Genomic DNA, 27949 nt, shown 5'->3' with positions numbered 1-27949 from the left:
ATGCCCATTTTTAGTATGCAAAGGAATCTACAATCTTTATTTTCTAAACAGTGAGGGGAATAAACATTAGTTACAGGAAGTGACAAAGAGCTTCACATTTTGTGCTTCTCTTCAGTCACTCTACATCTCTTTGGTGAGCTTATTCTTCGCTAGCAACAACTTTGTGGTGCACCTCTCGGGTCTTCACCCGGAGCTTGTTAACCTGGGACTCAGCAATGTCAGCCCGCTCTTCAGCCTCTTCCAGCTCATGCTGAATCTTCCGGAACTTTGAAAGGTTCACATTCGATTGTTCCTCCTGATAACAGACAGAGAGATATGAAAATGGCAGGGCTAAGTCCTTCCTGCTTTTCAGCCTGCACCAGATTGAATTCTTCGCAAACTTGACACAAAGCATGTACTAATTTTTCTCAGGCCATTTTGAAGGGCATATGATTCAATTTAAAGCTAAAACTGCAAGTACGGGAAGAATTCCATATTATTTAAGATAGTACGGCATCTCCTGAATGTGCAGAGCTCCATGGGGTCTTCATCTCTTAGGTGCACAAGAGCAGAGTATAAATTCTCTTATGAGAAATGCTGTAAACTCTAAATATTTGTATGTGATATGAAAATGTTCTGCTCAAAACTAGACTTCAGTATTCAGTCAGGTTTTGTGTGTTGGTGCCAGACATACAAGCCAAAACTTTTGCACCATGTTCTGTGTGATACTTACAGCTTCCTCAGCTTGTCGCTTATATGCTTTCACTTTGAGTTGTAGTTTATCTACAAGATCCTGGAGTCTCAGAACATTCTTCCGGTCTTCTTCAGCCTAAATGTTTAAAAGTAAGAGAAGAGAGTGTGAACTCACATGCAAGTACCTACAACATTTTCAGATAAAAGTAGGCTGCCATACGTCCGGGAATCAGGTTCTGGTAATAGCATCCAAGCAGATTTTATGGCAAGCAGGGCGATTTTTATTTCAAAAAATGCTTTAAAATATTTTAAAAGCCTAAAAACTTAATTTGGTGAGGGGGGGAGATGTTCCCAAACAACAACGTTTACCCCCCCCCCCAAAAAAGCAAAAGCTCAACAACTTTGTCCGGATTTTCACTTTTGGGAATATGGCAACCCTAGATAAAAGGAAGTCTCCATTCTCACCTGATAGGTCAGTTCCTTTACTCTTCTCTCATACTTTCGTACACCTTTTATAGCCTCAGCACTGCGCTTCTGTTCATTCTCACACTCAGCTTCCAGCTCACGAACCTGAAATGCAAAAAGAAAGGCTTCTGCATTTCAGCTGGTATTGTAATCCAAGTGCTGCTCGCCAAATCATGATGATGTGTATGGAAATATGGCTGTAATGATAAGCTGTAGCTGAATGGGTAGAAACCTTCTAGCTATGTTTGTCCCATATTTCCCTTGGCACCCTTTTTATTCCTCTGATAGCAACTTAGAACCTTATCTTCTGTCAGCCTCCTTACCTGAGCTGCCTCAGTTCACAGAACCATATCATAGAAGATTCCTTCTTCCTTTCATTTCTATTCATCTGTGGCCCATCCATGTGGCCATGCTACCATGAGCCCCTCCACATTCTCAGACATTGAATATGTGCCCCTGTTTCCCCAAGTCCTGCTCTGTTACTCAACATCTGTTGTGGGTTTCCGGTTACTTGACATGGTGACTAGTGTTGGTTCCTAGATATGCAAATAGGTCTGAGGTTGGCGTGGAGGTAGGAGTAATGGCTGAAGCAAAGGGGAAAGTTTATTCTGTGTAGTTTCCAGAGAGAATGGGCATTTGTGCGTAAAGGGGAGACTTTCTCCCAGAAGAAAGGCATCAAGAATATATAAAAAAGCAAACGACTACCATTGCTGCCTTCCGAACTTTCAGATAGTACCTCTCCTAGATGGTATGTCTCCTGCCTGTGCGGGCAAAGCAGGGAGTGAACAAGTGAAAGTGTGGGAAATGATTATTCAAGATTCAAAATGCATGGGGAAACAGCTCCTGTATGAGATATACGCACTCTGGCCTCCAGTTTCTGGATCTGTTTCTTCCCTCCTTTCAGTGCCAGCTGCTCTGCTTCATCAAGACGGTGCTGCAAGTCCTTCACAGTCTGGTCTAGGTTCTTCTTCATTCTCTCCAGATGTGCACTGGTATCTTGTTCCTTCTTCAGCTCCTCTGCCATCATGGCTGCCTATTAATAGTTATAGAATAATAATAATAATAATAATAATAATAATAATAATAATGCTATGCATGCCAGGTATAATCAGGGAAATATTTTCAAGGAAAAAAACCACAAACTCACATCAGTTATGGCCTTCTTGGCTTTCTCTTCTGCATTGCGAGCTTCCTGAATTGTCTCCTCCATTTCAGTCTGGATTTGGGCAATATCCGTTTCCAGCTTCTTTTTGGTGTTGATCAAGCTGGTGTTCTGTATAAGAATAATAAAACTGACATTTAACTATTAGCCCCAAACCATAATATATTCAGCATGAAATTCATTTTTCTTTGGAGTGGGAGGCATTCTTGGTTACCTAGAAGACAGCAAATGCAATGTTTGGAGCCGTCATCAGCCCTTAAGAAACCTCTCATATTATAGCAGTTAATGTTTACTTTCCAGTTCTTAGAGCATTAATTCAGGCTTAACTAATATGGAGATGACTTAATTGATGAAGTCCTTTGGCGGCCCTTGAACATATCATGAAGGTATGATCGTAAGGAGTAGAAAATGGAGTCAGCGACATTGCAAAAAGAGATGGACACATATATATCAAGAGTTATGACACAGGTGGGTAATACACAATGGCATTTCAGAAAAACAGAAGTAGATTCTTCCCTTTACCTGAACCATCTTCTGCTTTGAGAATTTTATGTGCCCATTACAAGCTAGAAGCTCACCTGAGTGTGAAGAAGTTGCACGCGCTCACTGGCATCCAGAAGCTCCTGTTCTGCTATTTTCCTCCCCCTCTCTGTCTGTTCCAGAGCTGCACGGAGCTCCTCAATCTCAGCCTGCATAAGATTAGCTCTGCGCTCAACCATGGCCACCTGCTCCTTCAGATCTTCCTGGCTCCTCATAGCTTCATCCAAATGTATCTGGGTGTCCTAAAAAATCATATTGAGATATTTTTGTGAGACCATTCTTTGCACAATAACAATCACAACTGTATCCTGATTACAGAAGTATATATGTACCTTGAGTATTCCTTGGGTGTTCCTGAGGTTCTTCTGTGCTTCAGCAGCTTGGCGGTTGGCATGGCTCAGCTGGATTTCCATTTCATTCAGATCTCCCTCCATCTTCTTTTTCAACCTCAGGGCATCATTCCTGCTCCTGATCTCAGCATCCAGTGTGCTCTGCATGGACTCCACAACTCTCAGGTGATTCCTCTTCAGCTGATCAATTTCTTCATCCTTCTCTGCAATTCTCCTGTCAATGTCAGCCTTCACCTGGTTGAGCTCAAGTTGGATGCGGAGGATTTTGCCTTCTTCGTGTTCCAGTGAGGCCTTAAAACAAGAATACCATACCATGGACTCACTGTCTGAAAGTTTATTCAATAGGAAACACTAAAAACCACTGGTTTGTATGCACTGTGCAAGCATTCCTTTTTGTCTGATGTTGTTGTTTAGTTGTTTAGTTTACAAGCCATAAGGAACACCATTTCAGATAAAACCACAGCGGACTTTGCTACCAAACTCTGCCACTTTGTCCTTACCCACAACCACTTCAAATTTGGTGATGACCTGTTCCTCCAGATCAGCGGCACAGCCATGGGCACCCGCATGGCCCCACAGTATGCCAACATCTTCATGGCAGACTTAGAACATCGTTTCCTAGACTCCTACCCACTCAAACCTCTCTTGTACCTATGATACATTGACGATATCTTTATTATCTGGACACATGGACAACAGACCCTGGAAACCTTCCACCAGACATTCAATGACTTTCACCCCACCATCAACCTAACAATGAACCAATCTATGCAAGAAATACATTTTTTGGACACTACTATAAAAATACAGGATGGACGTATAGACACCACCTTATACAGAAAACCAACTGACCGACAAACATATCTACATGCTTCTAGCTACCATCCCAAACATACCAAACAATCCATCGTATACAGCCAGGCCCTACGTTACAACCGTATCTGTTCCAACTCTACAGACAGAGAATCTCACCTAAGAGATCTACAGCAAACCTTTTTAGAACTAAAATATCCACCTGATGAAGTTAAACAACAGATCAACAGAGCCAGACTGATACCTAGGGAGAACCTGCTGCAAGACAGACCCAAAAAAGAAAATAACAGAACACCACTAGTCATCACATACAGCTCCCAAGTTAAAACAGTACAACGCATCATCAGAGATCTACAGCCTCTCCTGGACAATGACAGCTCCCTTTCTCAAGCTCTGGGAGGAAGACCTTTCATTGCCTACAGACAGCCACCCAATCTTAAACAACTCCTCACCCACAATAATACAACCACCAGACTTAACATGGACACTGGTACCAGAGCCTGCAATAAACCCAGATGCCAACTTTGCTGCCACATACACCCGGACAACATCATTACTGGCCCCAACAACATCCAACATACCATCTCAGGACTATTTAATTGCTCATCTTCTAACATTGTGTATGCCATCAAATGCCAACGGTGCCCTTCAGCTCTCTATATTGGACAAACAGGCTAAACCCTACGCCAAAGGATAAATGGACATAAATCTGACATCAGGAACCATAAGACTGAAAAACCAGTAGGAGAACACTTCAATCTCCCAGGACATTCTATACAAGATCTCAAAGCAGCTGTTTTATTACAGAGAAATTTCAGGAACAGACTGGAAAGGGAAGTTGCTGAATTGGAAATCATTACCAAGCTTAAAACCATGGAAGCACCTGGGATGAATAGAGATATCGGATTCTTATCTCATTATGCATGATCAAGCTTTCTTTAGCACCTCAGCCCAGGACTAATTGCAGCCATCAGCAGCCATTAACACCCATCTACAGGTTTACCACTCCCATCAGCCCATCTCCCATTCCCACCCACCCCCACCACCCTCTGTATATATATAGGGTCTGACACTTCTGTTTCTAGTGTATCTGAAGAAGTGTGCATGCACACGAAAGCTCATACCAAAATATAAACTTAGTTGGTCTTTAAGGTGCTACTGAAGGAATTTTTTTATTTTGCTTCGACTCAGACCAACACGGCTACCTACCTGTAACTTGTTTAGTCGTGTCCAACTCTTCGTGACCCCATGGTCACGATACATGCCACAAAATAATTTGTCTGATACATGCCACAAAATAATTACAGTGGTACCTCGGGTTAAGAACTTAATTCATTCTCGAGGTCCGTTCTTAAGCTGAAACTGTTCTTAACCTGAGGTACCACATTAGCTAATGGGGCCTCCCGCCGCCGCCGTGCGATTTCTGTTCTCATCCTGAAGCAAAGTTCTTAACCTGAGGTACTATTTCTGGGTTAGCGAAGTCTGTAACTTGAAGCGTCTGTAATCCGAGGTACCACTGTATATGCATAATAGTGTGCTTACCTCAGCTTCCTCTAGAGCAGTCTGCAGATCATTTTTCTCTTGCTCAATCTGCTTCTTCACTTTCTCCAATTCATGGATAGCTTTTCCTCCTTCAGCAACCTGCTCCGTGAGGTCAGAAATCTCCTCTGTTGGTTTACACATTAAAATGTCAGTCAGAGAGAGAAGAGATCCGCAATCTGTACACTGGATTATGTATGGAGTACAAATTCAGAACCCAACAATCATTTAATAATTAGCATTACACTGTTGCCATTCATGTGAATGGTTTTCAGTTGAATGTTTGAATCTATCAGTGGGCTATGAAGAAAATGATTGTATACAAATTAACTGGAAGCCTCCTACTACAAAAATGACCAAACTTGGCAGAATGCCTAAGTAAAGACTATGGTCTTACGTTGGAGATTCTTGTTTTCACGCTTCAGAGTTTCCAAGTGATCCAAGGATTCCTCATAAGCGTTCTTCATCTTAAAGAGCTCTGTGCTGAGAGAGCGAGCCTCTTTCTGGGAGGCTTCCAGTTCAGACTGGGTTTCCTCATATTTCTGTTTCCAGTCTGCCAGAATCTGCAAAACACCAGAAAGAAGAAGCACCAGAAATAAGAAATGTGTTCATTTGTACCTGAGGATTTGTTGCAACGTGCTGGGTTTTCTTTCAAATTATGGTCAAAAGTACCTTATCAAAGTTCTTCTGCTTCTTATCTAGAGCTGCACAGGCTGCATTGGACCTTTCCACGTCAATCATTAGGTCCTCCACTTCATTCTGTAGCCTTTGCTTTGTCTTCTCAAGGGAAGCACATTTGGAATTCACAGCCTCCACGTGTTCTTCAGCATCCTGCAGACGCTGAGCCAGCTTTTTCCTAGAGAAATGTGATCACAACACTTAGTGATTCTTAATCATCCATGATAATAACTGGCTTAAAGGTATTCAATGCATACTGAGAATACAAATTTGCTTTTCCATTCAAACTTTGTCTTGCCATTTTACCTTCTCCTTCCATGTTAACACATAACATTGTAATAATGTAGTCATGTTTCACTGTTTGAATTGCTAAAGGATTTTTTAATGCTTTTGTTATGCCTATCCTCTTCTTTAGTCATTTTGTTCTGGCTTGCCAATTGTTATTTTACTCTCCTGTCTCATTTTACTCACCAACCATGCCATCCAACTCCATCAGTCCCCTGCTGTCCCCAAAATTTTCTCCTGAGGCCACAAGTTACCTTTCCTCATTTATTATTATTTGTATGAGTAAACCTTGGCTATCACCATTCAGCTTTATTACCATCTCCCCTCCACACACAACACATACAACACACATGCCTGGCTAGCTAGATAGCTGACAGCATTTGAAAGATAACAAGGAGAAAGTTGGTGGTTGCCATAAACAAAGTAAATGTAGATATAATTCAAGTGGGGGGAAGAGGTGACATGGAATTTGTGAGCACAATTTACGCTGACACTGTGGGAAAGCGCATCTAACAAAGAAATTGGTTGTGGAATTTGATTCACTACATTCATTCATTCATTCACTCATTCTTTCTGCAGCAGTGGCAGGAAGAGGTTCCACAAATGGGGTGTGTGTGTGTGTGACACACACCTCAGAATGCAGTTATCAACTTGCCATAGATGCTCATGATCAAGCGAATCTGCCTCTGCTCCAGTGAAAATTTGACTCATGTAAAATTGCAGTACATCCCTACTGTGAGCCTAGCATAAACCAATGTGTGACTTATTCTGTCCACTGATAAAAATATAACTTGTTTTCTCTAATTTGGTCTACATTTAAAAATATTGTCTTCTTCCTGCTGCATCTGAAAATTCCATGAACATTGCACTCATTAATGAGCTATTAGATACGGCTGTATGCAGCTGTTTCATTAGATTCAGGAAACATGAAAATTTAAGATAAACATGATGATATGCAGTGTTGAATATCACCATAGACCACTGTATAAATACACAGAACTATCTCACACTCAAGCTAAGCCCAGATAATAATAATGTGTCTTTTCTGTTAATTGTTCTGGTCCTCTACCTATAAATGGTGCTCCTGTTAATGGAGGGAGTTCTCTAATTCTTCTCTCACAACTATTTGCTTGGCATTTCCTAATACCCTTTTAAGCACATCATTGCACATACTTGGCCTCTTCCAGTTCCTCAGTCCGCTGAATGGCATCAGTCTCGTATTTAGTTCTCCATTGAGCAACCTCACTGTTCGCCTTGGACAGGGCACGCTGAAGCTCACTCTTGGCTTCCTGTTCTTCTTCATATTGTTCCCGAAGGAGGTCACAGTCATGTCTAGCAGATTGTAAGCCGTGGGCCAGTGCATTCTTGGCCTATAGAATTAACATAGAATTGTAGATTATGTAAATATTTGGAGTGCGCTTCAGCACATATAACTGCCAGTCCACAAGATGAAGTAAGCACAGAGAGAATGAGATGTATAAAACATAAATAATTATGCAGGTGAGGCAATTCTGTGAGAAAAAAGCTGCCCAGTGTTTCTGGCATTATAACAGACGATAAAATAAATTCTTGATCTTCACCTTTATCTCTTCCTCAAGTTGTCTCTTCAGTTCTTCAATTTGTTGAGTAAAAGCTTGCTTGCCTCTGGAAAGCTGGGTAATCAAAGCATCTTTCTCGTCTACCTGTCGTGAGAGTTCACCTGAAGTAGAGAATATATAACATAATTTAACATAAGTAAATTGAAAAATTATATTAAAATTAATATCTGAAATCTCCAAGATTTAATCATTTTTGCATAGGTTCAGGCAATTATTTGATACAGTGATGGTGTTCACAGTAGATATATTAAGTGTAAAAAAGTGAAGGTGATATGAATCTTAGTTATAATTAGAGAAGACCTGCTGAAATCTATGGACTTAAGTGTTTTAATTTCCATAGGTGTGGTTCTTCAGCCCCTGAATTAGGTATCTGGATGTGAAGTGCTGCCCTTTAACAGCTCTTAAGGGGATCCCCATCTAAGGATCCAGCCCAATGGCTCTTCCACCTTCAAGGCTGCTCTACCTTTAAGATTGCTATGAGGGAGTGGGAAGAAACGGCCCACTTTTCATTGGCCCTGCACCACACATCTCCTTTTATTTATCTGGATTGGACCTGGTAGGGTGAAGTCTTCCCCCAGGGCTGCTCCAAGGCCCCACCTCTCAGGAGCCCAGCTTGTGCACCAATTGACTCCTGAAGCTTTGCAGGTTCTCCTGGCTTCAGCCCATCTGTGAGAAGCCAAAAATCACCCTTCCCATCTTGTAAAAGCTGAAGCACCATCTCTCCATGCAACCACCAAACCAACCTACAAACACCACTCTCGCTGAATTGGGGACAGGATGGGAAATATCACCCATAGTTGTATTTTTTCAGAACAAGCCATGTCCTTCTCACAAATTTCTCCAGCATTTTATAAATTTGTTTAAGCATCTTACCAGATTCTGTCTGCAAACGAGCTCTTTGAACATTCAGGTCATTAATAGAACGTTGATGCTCTTCTTCTTTTGTTTTAAGCTCGCTAAGCTGATCTTCTAGGGTGCGGCACATCTTTTCAAAATTGGCCTATAGGTGTACAGTCAAAGAACCATATTAACTAACGCCATTGAACTTTGCATATTGTAACACTTTGTAGTATTCAGAATGGACGCTTCATATATGTTTTAGAGTCACAATGAAGTCCAGAAGCATATAATGCTGAAGAATGGGGAATGTCTTGAATAATGAAAAAGAATATGTAACAAGGAGTCCTAAATAAGTGATGCATTATTTTAATTAACAAAGGGGGTAAATGAGGACCTTATTTTATATGTATGTGTGTATATATATATATATATATATATATATATATATATGATGGAAATTTTTTTTGCCATCTTACAATTAGAAACAGCATTAAATAGAAACAAGCATTATATATGGATGGATAGAGATGCTAATGTAATAAAAATTACTTTTCTCTTTTTTCCACATAAGTTGAAATTCTTTTTAAATTACAATTACCTCACTCCAATCCTGTATAAAGCTACAGAATGTAAATCCAATATGTATATTTTGTGATTACAATATATATATATTGAAATTGCTGTATGATACCTTGCCTTTGGAGACAGATTCCAAATTACTAGCAAGGTCATCAATCTCCATCTTCAGCTCACTCTTCTCCTTCTCCAGCTTCTGTTTCACACGTTGCAAGTTATCAATTTGTTCCCCAAGTTCAGCTGCACTGTCTGCATGCTTCTTGCGGAGAGCAGCTGTTGTGGCTTCATTTTGCAGAGTGGCCTCTTCAAGGTCCCTGCGCATTTTCTGGAATTCTGCCTCACGTTTCTTGTTCATCTCAATCTGAGCTGCGGTTGCCCCACCAGCTTCCTCCAGACGCTCACTGATCTCTTCAAGTTCTCTGGAGAAATCAGCCCGCTGCTTCTCTGCCTTGGCCCGAGATGCACGCTCAGCCTCAATTTCTTCCTCCAGTTCCTCAATACGGGCCTAGAGAAAGAGCAGCAGCCATTGACACTCACAATATATTCTCAGAGGAAGTAGTTTTCATAGTCACAATGGATCTGATATATGATTGACTTGCCTGTAACTCCTTTATCTTCTTCTGAAGTTGTAAGCCCAAGGCCTGCTCATCTTCAATTTTGCTTTGGAACTGGCTGATTTCAAATTCTTTCCTTTTCACAACAAAACACAAGGATTATTTTGAGTCCAAATCAAAGAAAAAGAGTTGGGTTCTATAAAGACCTCCTAAAAGGTCTTCCAAAAGCAAACCTTACTTACTTCTTAAGCTTTTCATCCAGCTGTTGCTTATCATTTTCCAAATCCATTAAGGATTCTTGGGACAGCTTCAGATCACCTTCAAGCTTCCTCTTGGATCTTTCCAGGTCCATGCGTATCTTCTTTTCTTGCTCCAGGGACCCTTCAAGCTAAAGACAAAGAGGGGACAAAGACTTTGTCACTCTAACACTACCTTCACTCCTCTAATACTATTCTTCTGCATGTGATGGTGCTTACATCGTCCACTTGCTGTTCCAGCTTAGTCTTTGCTTTGGTCAGAGTATTGACTTTGTCCTCCTCTGCCTGCAGGTCATCCAAGGTCTGTTGATGGGCCTCTTGGAGGGCTTTCTTTTCCTTGGTCAGTTTCGCTATGGTCTCATCCAAGACTGCCATCTCTTCAGTGAGGTTTTTCACCTTTTAGAAATGAACAAACAGATTCAATGTATCATTCTACCCTGGAATGACAATACTACATTCTGACTATTGGTTGCAGAGCACATTGTGATCATTACCTTGTTTTCTGTGGCATGCTTCTCCTTTTCCACCTTGGCCAGTGTTAACTCAAGATCATCAATGTCTTTCTTCAGCTCTGAGCATTCATCTTCCAGTTTCCTCTTTTTGGCTGTCAGCTCAGCATTCATTTCCTCTTCATCCTCTGCCCGTTCAGTCAGCTCCTTAATTTTAGCTTCCAGCTGAATTTTGGTTTTGATCAGCTGGTCACATCTCTCCTCTGCATCTGCCAAGCCATCAGCTTCCTGGGGGAAAAATGTAGCATGAAAAGGAATGTCTTTCCAGTATTTTCAGTTTCTAAATGGGAATAACAGTACTAGTAATGTTCCAGAGAATAATCCATGTTTCATTTCTGTAAGATTTTAGTAGGATTTCTGAGTAGATTTTCCTACTGAAAGTAATCTGTGTTCTGAAAATTGTAATCTATATTAATTAGTGATTAATTGTATAGAAATTGTATTTGTATAAGTGAATTAAATTAATTTTCATATCAAGTCTAAGCAACTGTAATGTTTACTGAGACAGTAGCATTTGCTGGTGACTTTACTAATATTTTCCAGACTCAAGAAACAAGTTGCAAAGTGTTGCCAAATGATCATCAATACTATTTTCCTTCCATGAGTGTTTTTTATATTACATAATTGTAATCACAATGTCAGCTTCCCCACTCCCTTTCAGTCTTTCACACAGTAAGTATAAATAAACTGGCTGAATGTATCCTAAAAACGTTTCAGAAATGATTTTCCATTTATATGGACAAATAAACTATCCAATATAAATGTTGGTGTGAAAACAAAAAGCTGTATACTAGACCTACATATGTGCAGTCTCCATAGTGCCTTATATATTATACTCTGTGCCAGATTGTATGGTGTGTACACACACACACACACACACACACACACACACACACAGCCATATTTTGGGATAGCCTAAATAACCCCAAATATTCACAGTGTACTTTCCCTACAATGTGTGCATTCCTCTACCTAAATTATATCAAGAATAAAGTCAAATTAATGTCACGAATAACTCTTACAGACTGGACTTGGAGTTGCAAGTCATTCTTCTCTTGGATCAGAGACACCATTTTTTCTTCAAGTTCCTTTCGTTTTGCCTCTGACTTGGCAAGCTCTTCTTTAGTTTTCTGAAACTCTTCTTTCATGGTGGCCATCTCTTTCTCTGATTCAGCACTCTTTAGCAAGGGCTTGATCTTGAAATATAATTTCATCCAGGGCCAGTGCTTGACGTTCATGAATGAACGGACATTGTATTGAATAGTAAAGATGGCCTCTCTGTCAACAAAGTTAAGATTCATATTAAATGGCATGTAGACCATTTAATGTCATATTAAATTGCATGTAGACCAAAGCAGGCCTTCTGGTAGTGCTTTTCTAAATAATTGTGAGGGCTATACCTCCTTTCCAACATTTTATGGTACTCTGTCCTTGCTAAGAAGCCACGACACATAGCCTGTGTACGTGTTATCAGATGAGCCAGCTTGTCATCTCTCATCTCTTCCAGAAGACCCAAAAGGCCAGCTTTGAAGAACACCTGGAGAAAGAAAATGCAACATATTGCTCACTGCCCCAACAAACCTACTTGTTACATTAATATGTCAAATAATAATTTTACCTTGGTGTGGCCAAATTTATATTGGGTGTGGTCAACATCAATGGATCCAAGAAGTTTCTCAGAAGCCTTCTTGCTATCAATGAACTGGCCTTCTGGAATTGCACTTGCATTTAAAACCTTGTATCTGTTGGAGAAAACAGAAGATGCTGGTGTCTTGCCATTAAATTCACTAGTTTCGTGAATAGCAATTTGTTGTGGTTATTAGTTTCCAAAAACTTGTCAAGGAATGATTGAGTAAAAATGAATTATTATAAAATACTTGCTGATCTCTGAAAACATTCAAAACATGTTGAGAAAACAACACTTGATTCAAAGGAGTTATCTAGTCTGGGATATGCATCAATGCTGAATAAATATAACCTTGTTGTTAACTGAATTCATGCTGAAGGGTTGTTTTTTTATAAAGTCAAGAAATCTGAGATGTGAAATGTACAGAATGGAGCTCTATAGGAGGGCCAAACTAACCTCTGTTTGAAATCAGCATAAACGATTCTACTAGGGAATCCCTTTCGGCAAATGCGAATGCCTTCCAGTACACCATTACACCTCAGTTGATGCAGTACAAGTTCATGTTCCATTGCACCTTTTTAAAAAATCAAAGAGGAATTAGCACCATACCATTTTGGTGCACTTATATGCATTTCTATTGCACTTATATGTATTTATTCCTGTTCAGATTTCTCAATATTTTGAACACCTGATGCACAGAAAACTAAGCCTTCTTTTACACAAGCTCAGTTAAATATGCTTTCCCTCGTGGACCACACTGGACACAGGAGCGTTCTTTAAATGGCTAGGGTATGGTCATATAAATAATCAACCTTACACATTTTTCACGGAGTGGAGAATGTATTTAGAATTACAAGCTAAATATATTCTACTATTACTTTTAAAATTCAGAAGGAAATCCAAACATGACAAATTAGAGCATGATCAGAACAGGCTTTGAAAAAGCAATCAAATTTTAATGAAAAGAAAATTTAATGGCGTACTTGTGAAAACCAAACTGATCCATTGTGTTGCTTTGCATTATATTTTTCTCAAAGTTTGTATGTAGTGCAAGACTTGGATTAATGCTTAATACGAAACTAAATGGGCTTTTCGCACTGAAATTGTATGATGGTTGGTTGCTAAAAATACAATAATATCTGCTTTATTTGTTTATTTATATTGATACACAATGCCTTACCAGGTGTTTTTGTTTCATTGGGAATAATGCAGCGCACAAAGTGGGGGTGAGTGCATCTCAGATTGGACATCAGTTTGTTTAAGTTCTCCTGTGGGACCAGAAGCAGATATTTTGTGCAAAAGTCCAAAGAAGGGATGTTTGTATGCAGAGGAGACAAGTGCATGCAAATAGGGGTGGGGAAGCACCATCAAATGTAACAGAGATAAAAATAATAATCAGGTTTATTTCAAGCTCCTAACATCCACTGTCAATGCTTGCTTTTGATGTTTGGCCTGTTAAACAAGTTGCTGTTCAGGTTTAATAGCAGCTTATCTCTTTGACATTAGGAGTATACCATCAAATAAAGTACTACCGTACCTGTATGCTGGTAAGGGGAGGAGCTCCCTTAAGTGTATACTGCTTTTTTGGAATTAATCCTTAGCCCCCCTGGTAGGGAACCTGTGAATTTCCAGATGTTGTTGAACTCCCAGTTTCCATCATCCCCACCAGTATGGCTAGTGCTCAGGGATGATGGAAGTTTTAGTCCAGCAACACCTGGAGGGCCACATTCCATATTTCTTCCTTTAATACGGTAAATATTACAGCAGCATGCAGACACATTGTTTAGGCAAAGTAACACATGAAGCATTTCAGTAAAGAGTTATTTGCCTTTGTATTCAATACTGATCCCCTCTTTTAAGAGACTTAGAGCAGTCAAGGATATTTTACATACTGTACTTTGTTCATATTTGAATTATGTGGAAGGATGTGGGCATGTATTTTAAATCTGTGGCGATATTTTTTTAAAAAGAAGACTGTTCCATGAATTCAGTGAGATTCAGCATATCTCTCAGAAGATCCAAAATGGTTTGGTGTGCAAAAACTGACAAATACAGGCATTTCATAAAGCACTTTTAAATTCACACACTGAAAAGAGTTACAAAGATTATACTATACCCTGAAAAGAGCAGACACAGTCTGGAAGGAAGACCCCTTCTTCTTAGCAGCTTTCTTGGCACCACTGCCGCCGCCGCCACCACCACCATCTAAAATTAACATGAAAAAAATATTAAATGGACCTTAGATTTATTAAATAATAATACTTTTATATTAGAATAAATGTTTGTTTATATATACATTAGTCAGAGGGTTGATTATACAGCCATTACCAGCATCTACAGGACGATCAGCAAACAGGAAAGCCAGAGTCTTCATGGATGATTTCTGATACAGACCCACCACCGTATCATTCAAAGGGTCTTTGTTCTTCTCCAGCCAGCCAGTGATATTGTAGTCCACAGTGCCGGCATAGTGCACCAGGGCAAAGTGGGCTTCAGCCTTGCCTTTGACAGGCTTAGGTTTCTGGAAGTTAGCAGATTTTCCAAGATGCTGGTCATAGAGCTTGTTCTTGAAAGAAGTGTCAGTTGCCTTCGGAAACATGCACTCTTCTTCCAGGATGGAGAAAATGCCCATTGGCTGGAAGGAATAACAATAATAAAGAGATTGCTATGACAGCTTTTGGAAGCACTTGCCTTTGGAAAAGCATGAATAATTTTTTGTTGGAGCAGAGAAGTTGAGAAGGAACTGAGTTCAAATATGCAAGCACAAGTCCCATTAAAATCTGGAATACAGGTTTGCACATGCAGGTCAACCAATTGTTACATCCAAAAAGGTACATATGTATAGACATGTTCCATAATATACCCTGCTAGATAATCTCAGCAAATATCTACTATGAGAGAGTGTATACCCTATTTCTATTTACCATATTCTTGAACAATATTCCCTATGAAAGAAGCCACCTGAGTATTTCTGTCCCATTGCTATCATGCCCATGAAACCTTTGGAACAGGGAAGGGCAACCTCCAGATGCTCTTAGACTACAGCTCCCATCATCTCTGACCTTTGGCCATACTGGCTGGGGTTGATGACAGTGGGAGTCCAGCAATATCAGAAGGGCCACAGGTTCCCCACACCTGTTTTAGAACAAGCCTCTAATGACAATGCCATACCATTAAAAAGCTAAAGTATGAGTAACAGTAATACAGTCTTTCTCTGCTTACACCCGTCTCCATTTCCCTTCCCCACCTTCTGTTGTTTCCCTTGTGTCTGCTTTCAGATTGTAAACTCCCTGTAGTAGGGCTGCCAGGCCTGTTCTTTGCGAAGTACTGCGGACACACTTGATGCTATAGAAATAAATAGGCTGGTCTAGAAAAATCATTTTTTCTTATACAGTTGTGGGGAAATTTGATTCAATGCAGCCAAGTGACTAAATTGGCACTATATCTACATCCTGTTCAATAAGAAACAAGAATGCATGGAAGGCCCCAGAGTACAGAACTGTGAAGATTTAGTATACGATTATTTGGACAGGATCCAATCACCTGCCACATCCAAACCCACCTCCTCTCATGGTACAATGTTCAATACTGTAATGGCATGTGGTGGTTACTCACAAGTAACGACGCCAGGCATCCAACTGTCTTTTAACCGTTTGCTGAGTGCAAACTATGTACAGTGCAGAGCTACTAAAAACATGTCCATCTTAGTCACTCGCAGAATCCAGAAGTGACCCCTTCCTGCTCCTCCCCCAGCATACCGGTAGGAACTTCGAGACCCCCAAGTGCCTCCTCCCCTCTTTGCGCTTGACCCTGTGAAGCTGAGGTGGTGTCGGGACTCCTGTCCAGCAACCCTGACTCTACTCTCCTCCATGCTAACCATTCCCTCTCCCTCCTCATTGGACGTCTCGCTGCTTTCCCGGCTGGAAGAGGTGTTGCTGGAGAGGAGGGGCTTCAGATCCCTGTAACTCAGCCTGACAAATACACTGGAGTTTCCTGCAACCAATCCCTCTGCTGGGGTTCACTTAAGAAAGGACTGCAAATTGCATGCATGTTCTCCCATGTTCTCCTACAACATTTCAGAGCATACCAAGTATTCACACTGCGAAAGATACCTTCTCAATGAGTTCAATGCAGGCAGCCAAATCCATCCCAAAGTCTATGAAAGTCCATTCAATCCCTTCTTTCTTGTACTCCTCTTGTTCCAGCACAAACATGTGGTGATTGAAAAACTGTTGCAGTTTCTCATTAGTGAAATTGATGCACAGCTGCTCCAAGCTGTTGTACTACAGAAAAACAAGAGACATTTTCACTAACATTCATTGACTCATCCAAGTGACCCCTAAGCCCTACAGCAGCTTGACACTTTTCTTTCCTCTCCTGTAGGCTTTTGCCCACAGATCTAGACTTGTATGGGTTCTTTTTCTCAGCCTCATTTAGTCTTTGCATTTGTATGGTTCAGTTCAATCCTCTGAGTGTTTCAGTTCCTGCATTGTATGTGGCTTCTAGTATTGTGCTGCATGCTGAAACACTTTGAAGGCATCCGTTTAGATGTGCCTTTTATTTGAGATTAATTACAATTTGTTACACATTTTATAGTTTAGGAAAATGCTCCGTGTTTTCAATGAATGGCAACTTGTATAAGTTGAAATGTTTCAGCTGCCAGAGTCACACTTCAGTATGTAATACAGTTTTGAATTGGCCGATACAAAACGCTATTTCTCTAGTGCTTTACAATTATTATTTTTTAATTTCTCCCTGTTTCCTTACGTCAAAAATCTCAAAGCCTGCAATGTCCAGCACACCAATGAAGTATTGTCTTGCTTGCTTGGTATCCAGCTGCTGGTTAATACGAAGAACCATCCACAAGAACATCTTTTCATAGACTGCTTTTGCAAGAGCACCTACATTATTGTACACCTAAGAAGAAAAGATAATAGCAGGATTTACTATTGATAGCATTTTCATTAGTGAAATCACTGGTTGATATAATGATATGTGATTCACCTCTTATCAAGGCAGTGAATCACAGATCGTTAAGTCAAACCATGCATTTTGGCTAATGTGCCATTTACCTGCTGAACAGTTTGGCCTTTGGTGACATATTCATTGCCGACCTTGACTCGGGGGTAGCACAAAGCTTTCAGCAGATCTGCTGAATTGAGGTGCATGAGGTAGGCAGCCTTGTCAGCAACTAAGCATAGACATAAGAAGAAAGGATTATCAGCACAAATAGACCATAATATTATCAGCACAGGAATACAAATTATGGGCTTCTCCATACAACCTATTTATTCAGCATTCATCCTGATTTGCTTGCACAAAGTTTATGTGGTGGTTAGATTGTGCCTGGTCTTCGTTGAGCATTTGTTCTTATTTGTTTATGGATGGCTACATAACAATGAGCATTCACCTCAATTGCTTGCATTTGGCTGATTAAACTACCTATGGCATTTTAAATGTGTCTAAGAGTTATTATTATTATTATTATTATAAACCACCCTGTGAATTTGAATGAAGAGCAATATATAAATTTAATAAACAATAATAATATAATTTGTTTTGGATTTTTAATACTAATTTCAACAGAGCAAGCCACTTCTTTCTGGAAAATCTCGGTATCCTGCCACATGTCTTTAAAATACCTTCAGTGCCATCTGGCTCAGCCTGCTCCTCACGTTGCTTCTGCTTGAACTTCATGTTCCCGTAGTGCATTACAGCTCCAGTTAGCTTGTAAATGGCTGACTTTTCCTCAGCAGTGAAACCCAGGATGTCAATCGCTTCCTATCAAACAAATCAAAGTCAAAATTCTGTTTGATATCATATTGACTGCACCTGGCCTTTCAAATTTGCTGCTCCATAAGGAGGTAAAGAATCTGAGTGACTCCTTTTGGCAATTAGAGGCCTGTGTTTCGTCTCACATTGCCCCACTTGGAACAACTTGTCATGGTGTAGTGTTGTTCTGGGGCATTCTGTTCGTGGGGTATTTGTGGTCTGCCTCAGTGGCTATGAGGGGCCTATTATTACACACACACACACACACGAGAGAGAGAGAGAGAGAGAGAGAGAGAGAGAGAGAGAATGCTCTTCAAACAACACTAAAGCGTGATGTACCATTTTTCCAAGGGACATTTTGGGAGGAAATGTCAAGGAAATGATAGGAAAGCTGTTGCCACGTGTGACAAATGCAAGAGTATGTTTAAAAGAAAGGTGGGAAGGATGCCACTACTGTATCCTCTGCTAGCCTCCTACACAGACATAGACACACACACACACACACACACACCATGACATTGTTCCAAGGGTGCATTCTGACCAAAAAAAGGCAAGCCACTGATACTACTCATGGCAGCAAGACTATGTTTAAAGAAGAGACTGGGAGAGGGGAGGCTGCTGTCATTCCCATTTCTAGCAAGACTCCTGACCCCCAGCATTTCTAGAATGCTTCCCTCCCCCAAATAAATTGTAACAAGGGTTCATCACTCCAAGAAATCTAATTTCTGCTGAATAAATTCAGCCCCAAACTGATCTGATCAAATTTCATATATTCCATTCTACAAGTTACTTACATCAGTTGCCATCAACTCTTCTTGATCATTGATACTGGCAACACTGATCTCACCCTGACTCACAAAGTGAAAGTCAAATGGGTTGGTAGTAATCAGAAGCAGCTCTGAATAAGGAGAAGCAAAGATACGGATTTATTTTAATCTATTGAATAATGAAGCATCAATGCAAGATTTTAGCAGCAGCAGCAGCCACCAAAACAGATGCCTCTTACCAATCAGTTCTGGCTTCTTGTTGGACATGATCTGATAAAAGATGTGGTAGCTTCTTTCAGCTTTCAGCTGGAAAGTAACTCTGGACTTCTCCAGCAGATCTGGCAACACAATTTAGTATAATTAAATAAAAGGGAGGGAGGGAGGAGACTGAGTGATCTTCTAGCAAAGTTCCTTACATGTCTCAATGTCTGCAGAAGCCAGTTTTCCTGTAGCACCAAAGTGAATTCTGATGAATTTACCCTATGGGGGAAAAATGGCATTTTAATTACAACAAATTTAAACCATGTTTTGCATGTGTTTCGTTATCTGCACATTGCCATTTTATTGATTTTATACATTTCTAATGGCACAAAAATGGTGTATACCAGCCACCACTAAGAAAGCATAATGAAAAGGAAGAACCATAAACATCTTATATGTACAATGTCTTGTAAACCAAAGGTCTTTTGGTTCTTCCTTTTCATTGTGTTTTTAAGAGTGTTGTTGTTGTTGTTGTTGTTGTTGTTGTTATCTTGCAGACATATGGGGACTTACCCAGTGATATGTCATACGCAGAGTAGACCCCACTGAAACAAATCTATTTCCTTTTTTCTATTCTGAGTATTGCTTAGTTGGATATCACTAATAATATCAAATTCTATGGAATTTAAGAAGTGAAGGGAAAATACTTTATTAACCCAATTGTCTCTCAGAAGAGTCAGGAAAAAATGCCTGTGACCTGAATGTGATAGAGAAGCTCCACAATTTATTGATGGTATTGTTTATAATAAAAGAAACAGAATATGGCTCGCTTCAGTCGCATTATATATGATAAAAAGGACAATGTGTTTTTAAATGCTGGCTATATACTAACACTTAGACTTCTGTATTATTTTCATTCCATTAATTTGTCCAAGAAGTCTGAAGTCTAATGAATAATGACAAAGACTAGCTTGGTTGTGTTATATCGTTATACAGAATGTGCATTTATTAAATTAGTGTCCTCTGCACTATTGCAAGCCATTGAGCTGACTTGAGGTAGCTGTTGAATCTTAGCAACCTTTATTTCTCACGAGGAAGCTTATTCAGCATAAGGGAATTTCCCTTAAAAAAGGGAGAACTTGACAGCTATATCTTGTGCAATGGTGGCATTGAATAATTTGCACATGGCAGCAGCAGTAGAAGTTTGCAGATCTGAGAGCTTTGTGTCCTTCATGAATTTCAGATGGAAATGTAGCTTGTGTATAAAGCAAAACACTATATGTCCACACAAAAAGCGCATTAAATATGTAGGTGGATCTTCAGGAAAGAAGAGTGTAATCCTTTATACTTTTCCAGTGTGGTGTAGTGGTTAAGAGCGGCAGACTCGTAATCTGGGGAACCAGGTTCGCGTCTCCGCTCCTCCACATGCAGCTGCTGGGTGACCTTGGGCTAGTGACACTTCTCTGAAGTCTCTCAGCCCCACCCATCTCACAGGGTGTCTGTTGTGGGGGAGGAAGGCAAAGGAGATTGTTAGCCGCTTTGAGACGCCTTCGGGTAGTGATAAAGCGGGATATCAAATCCAAACTACTACTCTTCTTCTTCTTCTTCTTCTTCTTCTTCTTCTTCTTCTTCTTCTTCTTCTTCTTCTTCTTCTTCTTCTTCTTCTTCTTCCTCTTCTAATATATTCTGTCATCATGTATTTAGGGCTTTACTATTATTAATCCATTTATTATCATAATAATTGTGTAAGACAGAATTAGCATAAAGAAATATAGTGCTAAAGCAATTCATGTGATCTTCGTGGCTGGGTAACATGCCAAAATCCAGCACTTTTTTCTTGCACTACATTGGCCCTGATTATTTTCAACCAATGTTAGGAAAAATACCACAGAACTAATTAATGAAATTGTCTCACTGGTACACTCTTAAACATATTTCTGAACGGAAGACTTACAAAACGGGAAGAGTTGTCATTCCTCACAGTCTTGGCATTCCCAAAAGCCTCCAGCAAAGGGTTGGCACTGATAATTTGATCTTCTAGTGTTCCCTGAAAAAGTGTTATTGCAAAGTTACGCACCTGACCATAAGACACACTTAGTTTTTAGAGAAGGAAAACAAGAAAAATAAATATTCTTAATCAAATGTTCTACTAAACTATTTAATAAACAACCGCACTTAGTTTTTAGAGGAGGAAAACAAGAAAAAAATCTGAATCAAATGTTTAATAAACACCCGGTCCCGCTGCCGCCTCTCGCTGGGGCAGGCACAGGAGGTGCGGTTGGGAGAGGCGCTGCGCTGTGCCTCTCCCAACCGCCACTCCTATGCCAGCTCTTGTGAGCGGCAGAGGCAGCAGAGGGACGAGCGGCCTGAAAGGGCTGCTTTTGGGCTGCTCATTCCTTCCCCCGCCCCTTTGCTGCTGCTGGCGGCTGTGGAGGAGGAAGGAGCAGCTTAAAAGGGCTGCTTTCGGGTTGCTCATTCCTCCGCCGCCGCCGGGAGCCATGGCTCCGGCGGCAGAGGCATCCCTCTGCTTGCGACTGCAGCGGCAGCCAAGGGATCCCGCTGCCGCCCAGTGCCTTTGCTCCATAAAACGCACAGACATTTCCCCTTCCTTTTTAGGAGGGGGGAAAGTGCATCTTATGGAGCGAAAAATACGATGTGTATTTTATAACTACAGCTGTTAACAAAAATGAAAGGTTAGCTTCCTCTTAGATATACAACTCACCTTTAGCTTGCTTACTTGCTGTGGTTCTTCCTTCTTCTTATCAGTAGCTGCAGCAATTGTTGCAAAATACTGGATGACACGTTTTGTGTTCACAGTCTTTCCAGCACCAGATTCTCCACTGTCAGCAGAAACAGAAGGAAGGACCACTTTGTCAAACAGTGCTTTGCACACAAACTTGCTCTGACGAGAATCATACTTATCATAAGAATACTTACGTGATTAGAATGGACTGGTTCTCACGATCTAGAAAAATCAAGAAACAACGGTGTAATTTAGCTTATCAACATCTCCTCTTGTCCCGCTGCTTCCCTCCAGGGAAAACCACACTTTAGCCCTCAATTGAAGAAAACAGCAGTTCAGGTTTTCTCCGGATTAAGATTTGCTCTGATTTAGCACTAAAGAGTAGGTTTTCCCTGGGAAAGGGACAGGGCAAGGGGAAAACTGCCCAGACACACAGGACAAGTGGAAATGTGGTTGAACCCAATTATTGAAATAAGCAATATTCATTTAAAATACACTAGGATAGCCTGATTATTTTAGGCTACGATTGTTCAGAATCTGGATGGTCCCTTTCTAATGCTTCTTTTCATTTTAAAGTCCCATACATCCATTAAAAATGAAAACAAACTGACTTGTTATCAGTTATTATTCATAACCAACACTTATTTTAGTATGCGTGTAATAAATTCACATCTTACTGCTCTTCACTATAATCCTGATGTCTCTTGTGCATTTTACTTCCAACTGCAAGCCTGCTATAGAAAATACTGAACTATTAAATAGTTCTAAAACTACATATAAGCTCATGAAGAATTAACAAAGCAATAAAGAAGAATGCCCTGAAATGTTGGCACAGTGCAACTAGGTTTTGGTCTTTTAGAGGACAGTTGAGCTGAGGTTTCCTTCCTTTGAGCTTTGATGACTATACAAATAATTCTTAGCTGCAACCCCATCATGCATGAGACCTTCTGGAAAAGCTGTTGACTCAGTCTGGGGAACTGTCCCTCTGTAATCATTTTGAAGTAGGTTGACATACTTACCAGTTAACATGAACTGATAGGCATTGTCAGAGATGGAGAAGATGTGAGGGGGGGCCTCTTGACGCTTTTTGCCTCTGTAGGCATTTACCACCTCAGGATTATATACTGGCAGCCACTTGTAGGGATTGACAGTGACACAGAAGAGACCTGAATACGTCTGTAAAGAAAAGATGGATAGTAAATCTGCTTCTCTGTGGAATAATAATCTGTATTGTGAAGTCAATGGTAAATGTTAAACTGTTCTCACATAGATCATCCAGGCTGCATAACGCTCTTTGAGGTTATACAGCACAGCAGGTTCATGGAGGTGGGTCATCATGGCCATGTCCTCAATTTTATCAAATTTGGGAGGATTCATAGGAAAGACTTGGTCATCCTTAACAGTCGCAGTCTGCAAGGAAACAAGAGACCATTCAACAAAGAGTATAAAGAATAGGACAAATATATTACTAATTTTTCAATGTCAGTTGGTGTTTCTCTACTCACGTCTCCACCTTCTTTCTTGACTGTGACTTTCCCTGCCTCCTTGCTCTGCACAACACCTTTTGCAAAGGAGATCTTAGGATCCACCACAAAAACTGATGTTTTGGCATCAAATGGCTTGTTTTGAGCCTCAATCCTCTCCTTTTCTGACTTTCGGAGAAAAGGGGCAGCTGGCCCGAAGGCTGCCATTTCTGAGTCCGAAGACATGGCTGCAGCTTAGCAGAGAACACTGTTACAGAGAAAGACAGCTCACATGAAAATTGCAGCTGTGTAATGCCACTGTATATATTCTCTTGCATTTCTAATATTGGTATGTCTTATAAGTAGAGGAAATTGTTGAGGAGGCACATGAGTACTAAGTATGTCAATATATTTGAAATTATGGTATTATTATTATTATTATTATTATTATTATTATTATTAGTTTCCCCAGCCACTCTGGGTGTCTTACAGCATATATTAAAACATAAAAAAATCAAACATAAAAAACTTCCCGAAACAGGGCTGCCTTCAGATGTCTTCTAAAAGTTGTATAGTTCTTTATCTCCTTGACATCTGAAAGGAGGGTGTTCCACAGGAGGGCACCACTACCAAGAAGGCCCTCTGGCTGGTTCCCTGCAACTTTGCTTCTTGCAGTGAGGGAACCAGCAGAAGACCCTCAGAGGAGGACCTCAGTGTCTGATCTGAGTGATGGGGGTGGAAACACTCCTTCAGATATATTGGGCCAAGGTCGTTTAGGGCTTTAAAGGTCAACACCAACACTTTGAATTTTGCTCAGAAACACAATGGGAGCCAATGAAGGTCCTTTAGGACCAGTGTCGTATGGTCCCGGTGGCCACTCCCAGTCACCAGTCTAGCTGCCACATTCTGGATTCGTTGTAGATTCTGAGTCAGCTTCAAAGGTAGCCTCATGTAGAGTGCATTGCAATAGTCCAAGTGGGAGAAAACAGAGCATGCATCACTCTGGTGAGACAGTCTGTGGGCAGGTAGGGTGTCAGCCATTGTTCCAGGTGATGCTGGTAGGCAGCTGCCCTGGACACAGAATTGACCTGCACCTCCATGGAGAGTTGTGAGTCCAAATTGACTCCCAGGTTGCACATCTAGTCCTTCAGTGGCACAGTTACCCCATTCAGGACTAGGGAGTCCTCCACACCTGCCCACTCTCTGTCCCCCCAAAACAGTACTTCTGTCCTGCCGGGATTCAACTTCAATCTTAATAACCACTTCTTTAAGCTAGTCTGGAAAGACTCCCTCACAGAGGGAGGTATTCACCACCCCACCCAGCTGTTCCCGGCTCATTTTTATGAGCTAGGATGGGCAAGGATCAAGGAGACAGGTGGTTGGTTTCACTCGTCCAAGCAGCCTGTCCACATCCTTGGAGGTAACAGATTGGAACTGATCCCATGCAACTTGATGAGCACTAGGACTCTAGCACTCTCCCATCCTGGGTCTGCTATATCTGGGTGCTCTACTAGGTGACCACAGTCACATTATGTTGATTCCCCAAACTGATCATGCCAATCCATCAAAGTTTAGAAGTTGTAAGATCAGAACAAACATTAAGTTTCCCCACTCATTCAAGCAAAGAAATGAACAAATTTATGGATTGGTCGATTTATCAAAATTAATGGGGCAGCCAACATCTGTGAAAGATCTGTATTGCAACTTGGCACAATTTGCAGAAAGTTTTGTGTCATGGTACTCCATAGAACTTCATCATCATCACAGCAGTCCGGTAGCAAGCTCAGGTGGTGTGTGCCAACAGGACTAGTGACAAAGATGGCCATTAGAAACAAGGTGGTAGAAGCATGCTTGGTTGAACATCAACATTTGCAGAAGTGGGGCAGGGGAGCTTTTTAAAAAGCCTAAGGAGGCAAAAAAGTTCCAAAAGAAGCTAGTGAGAATGTTAAGTGTCAGTTGTTAAGGGGAACAGAAAACTGGTTGGGGAGGAAGAAGAGTGAAATGCACTGCTGGGAGTAAATGGCTGGGTAGAAGCCTAAGGTGGAGTGCTCATTCTAAAAGAGAAATTACAGTAAAAAAAAATTTTTTTTGCAAGCCCCACTTGTTCCCTCTAATACGGAACTCAGGTGGTTGAATGCCAACAGAATTAGAGCCAAAATTAAGGGTGATGCCAAGTGAATGTTTATTGTGGCACCACTGTTTCTCATTTATGGACATACTTTTTTTGTGTGTCTACACAACACTGTGGGCATCAAAATGTTAGCCCATATTCCCTGAATTTACCCTTCTGTGGCAGGAGGAGGCGCAACATCTTGTCAACATCCTTTTATGACCTCTCATTTGTGGAGCTCGTGTAGGTATTGGGCCCTCTGGGGGACAGAGGATGGGCACTTGCCAGCAGTGGGTCTGGCATGGGATCCAATGGATCCCATGACAGCTTAGGCCCTCCCACTTGCCAGCCAACAGAAAGCACCATTTCAGGGCCTCCCACTGACTGCCATCTGCCCACACATTCGGTGAGCAGAAGGGGTCACTGCACCCGCTGAGCAGTGCTAGTGTCCAATCCGACTCTGACACAGCACCTCAACTCAATTATGAATGGCTCTTTTATTTCTTTTCATGATTGCACCAATACTTTCAAGCAGCTAGAAAATGAATTTGAAAGTTTGCAAGACAAACTGGATTTTAGGAACATATTGAATTTGTTTCCCCTCTGAATTTCTTGCTCTAATTTTAAGCTGTTCTGTCCTCCTGCCTCTAGCTGAATATGTTTCTTTGGCTCCCAGCTCCAGCTTGCTTGCTTGTATTTAGCCTCCAATCATCATAGTAACCCAGGAAGCTGCCTCATACGGAGCTCAACCATTGGTGCATCAAGTTCAGTATTATATTTACAAAGAGACAGCAGCTTTCCAGGATTTGAAACAGGCATCTCCCCCAGCCCTACCTGAAGATGCCATGGATTGAACCATGGACCTGTTCATACAAAACACTAAGCTGCCACCCTCCCTGTTAACTTCCATTTCCCTCTCTTATCTTGTTGATTGATGAGTATATGGCCTCAGTCCAGTATACCTGAAGGAGCATCTCCACCCCCATCATTCAGCCCGGACACTGAGATCCAGCGCCAAGGGCCTTCTGGCAGTTCCCTCACTGCGAGAAGCAAAGCTACAGGGAACCAGGCAGAGGGCCTTCTCGGTAGTGGCACCTGCCCTGTGGAACGCCCTCCCATCAGAGGTCAGAGAGATAAACAGCTACCTGACATTTAGAAAATACCTAAAGGCATCCCTGTTTAGGGATGTTTTTAGTCTGTGATATGTTAATATATTTTGATGTGTGTTGGAAACTGCCCAGAGTGGCGGGGGAGACCCGGCCAGATGGGCGGGGTATAAATAATATATTATTATTATTATTATTATTACTCTTGGTTGTGCATCAGAAATCCTAACTGTTGTATTCTGATGGAAGCTCATGGTTAGCCCTAGACGTTACCTTCCTTTCCGCTTGGATTCTGCTTCTCGAGGAACTAAATATATGCATCATAAAGCAGCTCTCAAACAGTCCCAGTTATAAAATTTTACTTCAATTTGTTAAGAGATGCCAATGTTATAATATTAACTAATAATGTAAATAAATGAAAAGGCAAGACATGATTTTCACTATCATTTCTCAAAACTAAACCCAAAATAAAGGAACAGTCAAACACAGTGTTATTGCTGCTAGTCTACCCCAGTACACATTCCCAAAGAGATTCCATCAGTGGTGTTCATTAGAGAATTCACTTTGTCCTGGATGCCAACTTGTTGCCCACTTTGGTGGTTGCCCATATTGCAATTAGATTTTCTCTGGAAGTATCAGATAATGTCACAGAGGGCAATTAAAAGCTGGAACTTCTACCCTGTGCTTAGAGGGGAGGAGCACTTGCTAGTAATGCCTCACACGCCAGAACTGCAGGATCAGTTAACATGGACACTGTGCAATAAAATCTGAACACAATAGCCATGAAATATTTCATGCAGTACATAATTAGCAAGGGGCACGGCACCTGTATTCTCAGCCAAAAGGAGACTTTCTTTGAACCTCTTCCCCCTTCCCCAAGAATGGGTACAATCACAGTCTTACCTCCTGATATACGAAATGAATAGTGCGCAGACTCAGCACCGGCCAGTACTGGAAAACAAAAAGTGCAAATCTCTTCTTACTGGTGACTTTTCAAAGAGTCTTCCAACAATGAATTACTGACTGGAAGCAAATGAGCATATTTGAAATTCAGTTTGACATAGTCAATTCTCCTGTGCTAATGGCAAAGGCAGAAGGAATGGATGGGCATGAGTGGAATTCAGGGGCGCTACCCCCCTCCAGACCCCCACAATCACCCCCCAGCACTTACCTATTAACTATCTGTGGAAGGACAACACAAATTGGACCAAGACACTTTTATACTCTCGGATGAGCACAAGTACCAGCCCCTGTCCTCCCACCCCCAAGCCATTCTTCACTCAAGGCATTTTGGCTAACCTTTCCCTGTAAAGCATTGTTTG

At 41.1% G+C, this 27949-nt stretch overlaps 1 protein-coding gene across 1 annotated transcript; it reads right to left on the bottom strand.

The window, feature by feature from the left end:
• Positions 1-7: 7 nt before the first annotated feature.
• Positions 8-27826, bottom strand: LOC118079895 (myosin-1B). The gene is made up of 40 exons (XM_035104615.2): positions 27799-27826; positions 27531-27578; positions 23454-23679; positions 23215-23358; positions 22968-23124; positions 22143-22170; positions 21928-22045; positions 21160-21252; positions 19421-19484; positions 19244-19342; positions 19032-19135; positions 18108-18246; positions 17538-17656; positions 17233-17382; positions 16578-16748; positions 14794-15100; positions 14582-14670; positions 13646-13733; positions 12922-13039; positions 12457-12580; positions 12239-12375; positions 11861-12116; positions 10824-11066; positions 10549-10725; positions 10315-10460; positions 10118-10208; positions 9634-10023; positions 8976-9102; positions 8085-8203; positions 7678-7874; positions 6214-6397; positions 5939-6104; positions 5545-5669; positions 3172-3480; positions 2878-3081; positions 2285-2410; positions 2000-2170; positions 1138-1242; positions 713-808; positions 8-295 (listed from the first exon to the last, which is right to left on the bottom strand). The coding sequence occupies exons 3-40, from the start codon at positions 23655-23657 to the stop codon at positions 140-142; spliced, it is 5841 nt and encodes a 1946-aa protein (XP_034960506.1). The 5' UTR covers positions 23658-23679; positions 27531-27578; positions 27799-27826; the 3' UTR covers positions 8-139.
• Between the last annotated feature and the right edge of the window lie 123 nt (positions 27827-27949).

This window comes from Zootoca vivipara, chromosome 2, assembly GCF_963506605.1.
Source record: "Zootoca vivipara chromosome 2, rZooViv1.1, whole genome shotgun sequence".
In the NCBI taxonomy this organism is placed as follows: Eukaryota; Metazoa; Chordata; class Lepidosauria; order Squamata; family Lacertidae; genus Zootoca; species Zootoca vivipara.
Note: the sequence above shows the minus strand (reverse complement) of the source record. Positions and strands in the feature narration are given on the sequence as shown.